General features: G+C 49.0%; 1 protein-coding gene across 24 annotated transcripts in view; it reads left to right on the top strand.

Annotated features, from left to right (window-relative positions):
• Nucleotides 1-2,540, top strand: part of LOC104863465 (microtubule-actin cross-linking factor 1) — a 340,469-nt gene extending 337,929 nt beyond the window's left edge. For all 24 annotated transcript variants that reach the window (XM_033767735.1, XM_033767743.1, XM_010625879.3 and 21 more), the window contains 2 exons: nucleotides 220-349; nucleotides 1,104-2,540. In XM_033767735.1, coding sequence (XP_033623626.1) covers nucleotides 220-349; nucleotides 1,104-1,360 — 387 coding nt within the window. In that variant the 3' untranslated portion in view covers nucleotides 1,361-2,540. The remainder of the gene's footprint in view (nucleotides 1-219; nucleotides 350-1,103) is intronic.
• Nucleotides 2,541-7,075: the final 4,535 nt, after the last annotated feature.

Consider the following 7,075-nt stretch of genomic DNA (forward strand, 5'->3'; position numbering starts at 1 on the left):
AAGGTCCTGAGCTTGATCCCCAGTACCACAGGGGTGGAGGATGGGGGGTGGGGGTGGGTACTATGACCTGTAGGTATTTGTTTTCCTGGACTTTAAAAATTTGCTTTTCAAATGATCAGATATAAAGAGGCTTTTAAGTAAACCTTTTAAAATGAAATGTCTATCAAAGATTTCATCAAGTAAATATGGCCTTTAAATTTTTTTTTTTTTTTTTTAAAGATAATTCCATCAACAGGCAGCAAGTTGAAACGACCAACACCAACTTTCCATTCTAGCCGAACATCGCTTGCTGGTGATACCAGCAATAGTTCTTCCCCAGCCTCCACAGGTGCCAAAACTAATCGGGCCGGTAAGTCCCATGGAGTCTGCATTGGGTCAAGGGGTGAGGGGAGGAGCCAGGCTGAGACAAGGAAGCAGCAGCCCATGGGCCATGCACCGCTGCTCCCAGGAGCCAGTAATGAAAACAGCACTTGGTGCAATGCCTGGAGCGATCTGCCGTTCCGCTGACCAGCTCCGGCCTTGCCATGTGAGAGCTGGTGCTTCCATACGCAAAGCTAGGCCACCATTCCTCGATCAGAAGCCATCACAATTAAAAGAGTGTGAAAGGAAGAAGGGCCAGAGTCAGGCAGGCAGTTTGCTGGGATTTCTTATGGCTGGTGGTGAAATGAGAAAGTAATGGAAAGACTCCATCTTACCACCTGACATTCGGATTTGGCATCTCTCTTGGCTCTGCGTTTCACTTCTTTCACCTCCATTCTCCATTTGCCCATGTATTACCTACTCACCTGCCCGCCCACGGGTGCGATTGTGCAACCCCACCTGACTGCTTTAGGGGCTTGGGACGTCATAGATAGTTCTGCTGACCAAATCTGCTTTCCACTCTGACGAAGCAGGCCTCTCAGGCAGACTCACAGGCCAGAAAAGGCTCAGTGGCTGGTGAATGGGTGTGGAAACCAGGGTTCAGAAAAGCTGTGATTTGCCCGAAGCTACACGGCAAATCAGGTAGTGTTAGGATCAGCATCCTGAGCTGTGGTCGCTTCTGCTGCCCCATTATCATCTCTATTACAGTCTGTTATATCAACTGCTCTTTTCTTGAATTCCAGACCCTAAGAAGTCAGCCAGTCGCCCTGGAAGCCGGGCTGGGAGTCGAGCCGGGAGCCGCGCCAGCAGCAGGCGAGGAAGTGATGCCTCTGACTTCGACCTTTTAGAGACGCAGTCGGCCTGTTCAGACACCTCAGAGAGCAGCGCTGCAGGCGGCCAGGGCAGTTCCAGGAGAGGGCTAACCAAACCTTCCAAAATCCCAACCATGTCTAAGAAGACCACCACTGCCTCCCCCAGGACTCCCGGTCCCAAGCGATAACACTGTACAAGGACCCCACGCCACTACCCACTTTGAATCCTGCTCCATACATTGGATGTATATTTATTCTGAATGGGAGAGGTTATATTGTTAAAAGTGTAAAACAATAATTGTGTTATGAAGCTGCCTTATTTTTTTTTTTTTCCTTTTTGTAAGTTACTATTTTCATGTGAATATTTATGTAGATAAAATTTGCCTCCTGGTAACCCTGTGATGGATGGGGCCCAGAAATGAAATATTTGAGAAAAACAAATGAAAAGGTCAAAATGCAAATATGTATTAAAAAGAAAAGCCTCTAACTAGGGTTTCTGCGTGGTGCAGGGTTGTAAAACTGCTTTATCTTTTAGGATTATGCCTAAGTGCATCTTCTTTATAAACTTGACTTGCTGTCTCAGCAAGATAAATTATATTAAAAAAATAAGAATCCTGCAATGTTTAAGGAACTCTTTTTGTAAATCACAGACACCTCAATTAGCAAGAACGGAGGGAAGGGCACTCATAATTGTGTTTCCATTGTTTTAATGTTGTGTGATTTTAGCCGAAGAGAGGGAACCTCATCTGGGTAGCATTTGCACACAGTCCAGCAAAGGAGTTCATTGCAATACTGTCTTGGAATACTGTCTCAGTACTGGGTGTGTGGAGAACACATAGCTACTAGAATTCAGGGGTAAATGTAACTGTTGAAAATGTCAGAACATTGGGGTTTTAAACTGATTTGTAACTATCAGCCTCTCCACCAGTAGCTCCTGTGCTCACCAGGCCCCAGACCCTCGGTGAGGGAGACACGGTGGTGGTGGTGTGGATTACAGATTTGTTTACCTGCATTTTTTGCTATTTATTTAAATGGTCGATCAACTTCCCACAAATGGAGGAATGAATTCCATGAGCCTATTCTGAAAATGTGGACCTAACACAAATTCTTGCTCATCCTTCAATGGAGCTCACCAGCACACTTGTTCACCAGTCCTGTTTGCTTCCGTCTTTTTTTGTGCGTAATAAAGTCAACTGACCAAGTGACCACAAAGGGGCTGTCTGGGGCTCCTGTTTTTTAGCTGCTGTTCCTCTTCAGCTCCGACCATGTTGCTGTGTGATTATCTCAATTGGTTTTAATTGAGGCAGAAACTGAAGCTCTACCAATGAACTGTTTAAAACAAGACACACTTTTATATTAAAATTGCTTGCAGTAACAAATGTTTTGTAATTCCTGATTTTCTTCTCAACTCTTACCTCATATTTAAATGTCATCCGGGGTCTGATAGGGTTGTAGGTGCTCAAACACACCATTCAAATCAAGCTTTCTTAGATAAATTATAGAGCTCATGGGTTGTTTAAAAAAAAAAACTTCATCCTTGTTTATTTCACAGGATAGCAAACACAATATTGTTAACATAAATATGTAGGGTATCTGTTCCACATAATTAAACACTAGCCTGTAAAATGTGTGTATTAGAAATCAAAATCCTGTGGTATGAGAGATTGGGGCCAATTTCCCCATATGCTGATATTTGTTTAAATGATAAAATTTCAGAGGTGAGAAGCAAAATTGGCCATCCTGTTAACCACACAAAAGGCTTGCTCTGTTGGCTGCTCAACAGACAGGTCAATCAAGAGGCAAGGCAGTGGCAGAGAAAACTATTCCCATAAGTGAGCTGGTCAGAGGTAGCTGTTTGTGTCCTCACTCTGTAGAGACATCTCACCCAGAAGCTGACAGGCACAGTTTATATAGGAGATGGTGGTCCAGACTGGTGGGCACCTGCCCACAGGTGGAGGTGTGTGGGCAGACTACATGTCCAATCCTAACTGCCTAGTCAGGTGACCCTTAATTCCAGGGGTTATTCTTGGGGATAATTAGTTTGCCCACGTGAACCTGGTGACATACTACACTGCATAGGCCAGCACAGGTCCCCAAGGACATCATGTGGAGCACATGAAAACATGCTCCACCTGACATGGAAGACAGTGGTGAATTCAGGTTATGTGGGTAGTGGGTAATAAGATCTTGTCCCAGTGCTCACAAGGGAGAACTCGATTTTGAGAAAGTGATTTCCCTGACCTCACAAAGTAATTGATAACAGGTGGTGGGTTCTCAGCCCAGAAATGCAAGGCAGAGTAAAAAGGTGAGTGGACATATACATTGTGGCACAAAAGCAGAAAGCTGCATTTATCATGAAAGCAAACAGCCCCCAGGTAGAACCTGGGAGGGGGCCCAAAAAGGATTTCCAAAGGGACTCTAGCTGGGGGTTTCTATACACAAACATTTCAGCCAAGTTGAGGTTAACCTATGGGGTTACCAACAGGAAAGTTTGAGTTGTAAGGGAGTGAGCCTATAGGAACTCAAGGTATGTAGCAAGTCTTTAGGGTTATGAATATCTTGTTGCAGGGCAAGAAAAATCTCACCAATCCATGAGGTCTGTGTGCGCTGAACCTCCAGTGCCCTGGCCATAGCCAGCATCCTTGACTGAGTCTTCCCGACTCACTCCCTCTTCAGCTCAGCCCTTCCCTCGGGCCGGTATCACCCTGAGGAATCTCTCTCTCCCACCCGGCCCTGCTCATCTTCAACATTTTCTAACCCATTACTGAAGCTGGGTGGCCATATTACAGTTCTTGCTAGGAAAAGGGCACCCAAACTTAGCAAACAGGATACAAGCCCGGCTGCGCCAGGGTGGAGAGCTCTCCCAAGTCTCATTCTCTCTCTCCCTGCTTCTGTCTCCCTTCTCACATCTGACAGTTCCTGCTTCTAGCCCTTACTTGGCTGTGTAGTGTGTTAAATAACCAAATATTAACTTATTACAGGGAAAAAGGCAAGAGAAAGCAAGGAGAGGGGAACATAGGTAAATCATCTATATTCATAATTGGATCTCTTTTTTGAGACAGGATTGCACTGTGGTCCTCTTGCCTCAGCCTTCTGAGTTCTAAGACGACATGCATGTGCCAACTTGGCCGGTTGAAGGTCATACTCTAAAATACTAGAATTTGGCAAAATACCAATGAATGTTTTGTTGAAACTTAGGTTACATGCTCAAATTAAAGGACATGCAGCCTGAAGAGTCAGAGGAAGTACTCTTGCCTGTGGCATTGGCTAACTTCAAGCTGAGAGAATACAGTGTGGAACATTGTTCTCATCTGAATAGCTTTCACTGGGTCTTCATTGCAAAGCTCAGCTGGGGGTAGCACCCACAGAAAGCATTTCAACTCAACAAGCTCCTGTGTGTAAGACCGTGTAGAAACACCATTTAAAAAGGGGTAAGAGGCTGGGGATTTAGCAAAGTGGTTCCACCACCTGCCTTGCAAGCACAAGGACCTGAGTTGGATCCCCGATGCCAAAAAAAAATACATAATAAGGGTTAATGCACAGTTCTGAGTAACAGGGAAAGATGTTTGGTGTCTGCTGGTATCTTGAATGATGTAATGACAATAGCTGATGTTTAGGGAGGGCTTGTGACGGGGCAGCGATTGTGCTAAGCTCACTGTGTACGTTCTCAGTTAATGCCGGCCCCATTCCTGGGATCTCCGGTCTCCTTTTATGGATGGGGAACGGCCTGAGACTAACTTGCCAAGGTCCCAGGGTCACCAGGTGCCAGAGGAAAGCCCTTGTTTTGACACGACTTCCCCGGCCCTGCTATGTCCTGCCAGGTACTTTGTCGCTCCTCTGCGAGCACAGCTTTCCTTCTGCCGTGGGAAGTGCCCGAGTTCACGACGATCCGTGATCTTTCCTGTTACAGTGAGGACTGCGCAGGGCTCAGGTCTTGTCTGGCCCTTCTCTGCTGAGGACCCAGCACGGAGCTGCGCACCCTGGTGGTTCCCGGGTAGAATTGCGGACCGGGCTGCTCCTCAGCGACACAAGCTTGGGAAGCCCTTTGGAGAGCATGCAGCCATCTACCGTCATCCTAAACTGAGAAATGCTTTCTGACTGAAGAGTCATCCCCGACGCAGGGCTGCTTGCTGTCTAACTGGGAGCCCAGCGCTGCACAAAACGCAGCCCGGAATTACAGGCTGCAAAGCAGGATCCAAATGCTGTGCTGTGGACCTGGGGGAGCCGATGGGTGCCCAGGGTGCAGACAGGACAGTGAAGTGGATGCGGGAGGAGACTCGGCTCCTGACCAAGCTACGTGGACAAGCCCTGGACTCTGCCCTCTGCCTCACTCACCACACCCTGTAGATTCAGCCTCCTAAACGGCGTTCTCCTCTGCCCTCCGCCCCTTCCCAACTAGAAGCTGTCAGCCTCTCCCTCCTTCCTCCTTCCTGTACCTGCTGCCAAGTCCAGACCCAGACTCTGGTCTCTGTCCCTCCCATCCACACTGCCCGCGGGATCCTGGCTCTCACCTTGCCTTGGTCACTTTCCATGGCTAATGTGCATCACCCCGATAGGTTAAAACCTATGTCCTTATGGGGCTTTCAAACCACATGGAAATTTATCTGATGGGTAAAAGACAAGCCAGGCATGTGTTTAAAGCATCAGCAGGATGGGCCGGGGATTTAGCTCAGTGGTTCCACCACCTGCCTCTCAAGCACAAGGACCAGAGCTCAATTCCCGGTACAAAAATAAAAAATAAAAATAAATAAATAAGCATCAGCAGAGTGTTACATTAAGAATTTAGTTGAGCTGGGGATTTAGCACAGCGGTGCCGCCACCTGCCTCACAAGCATAAGGACCCGAGTTTGATCCCCAGGACAAAAAAAAATTTTTTTGGTTGACATTTAGAACTTTGAAATGATTACATTAAAATGCAATTTTGGGATGGGCAACACACCCTAATATGTAGAGGTTTAATCTCAAATCCACAAGGGAGACACCACAATTGTCCAGGGTCCCTTGTGACCACCTGCAAGACCCCTGGTAGCCCCTCTGTGGTGGTCCTTCTAGCCTGTTTGTCCCAGCTCCCTAGTCTCTGCTGATCATCTGGAAGGTGCCACCTGCTCCAGCCCAGCGCCACTGACATGACGTGTAACCTGAGAGAGGCCCCTAACGACATGCGAACATTAAGGAACAGACACAGGACCTGCAGAATATACCTGGCACGTGGCAAGTGCCATTCCGACGCTCCCTGGAGTCTTGGAGCCTGGACACGAGCTACTTCCTCTGCAGGAGCACTCTGCTCCCACTGAATGCTTACCCAGGACAATTTCATGGAGCCTTCCCAGCTCAGGCTGGGTGCCACTTCCTCCTCCATGAATCAATGCTCAAAGAGAGCCGCTAGTGGAGGGAAGGTGCGCAGCGAGGGCTGTCAGTGCTTACGTTTCCTGAGGCCCCTTCTCTTCCACTCCACAGACAACTGAGAGGATGCACGAAAGCGGCTCCTGGGAGGGCCCCAGAGCTGCGGGTGGTGCTGGAGGCGGAGGCGAGTAGATCAGCACTGGAGTGCACAGCAGGGACCGGAGGGGGCGGCAGCCCGAGCACACGGGAGTAGGGTGGGTGGGAGCCCCGGGAGAAGCGACCGAGCTCAAGCCGCATCAGGAGCCATCGCGGCGGTACACAGGGACCGCGGGGAAGGCGCCTGGCGAAAGTGAGGAGCTGCGGTGGACAGGAACCCAGGGGAGGAAGGCACCCCAGCCTCAGGCCAGGGCTGGCACCTGCGCGGCGCCTCCAGAGGGCCTGGGGGCGCGGGTGCAGCCGGGTGGTACGACCTGCGGGGCGACAAAGGCCACGCCGTGTGGGAACCAGGTGCCCGCTTTCCCAGATCGGCGTGGGGACGCTGGGTCTCCCAGGCGAGGCCA

Source organism: Fukomys damarensis, unplaced genomic scaffold (genome assembly GCF_012274545.1).
Source record: "Fukomys damarensis isolate Sample0158 unplaced genomic scaffold, DMR_v1.0_HiC HiC_scaffold_23, whole genome shotgun sequence".
Lineage (NCBI taxonomy): Eukaryota > Metazoa > Chordata > Mammalia > Rodentia > Bathyergidae > Fukomys > Fukomys damarensis.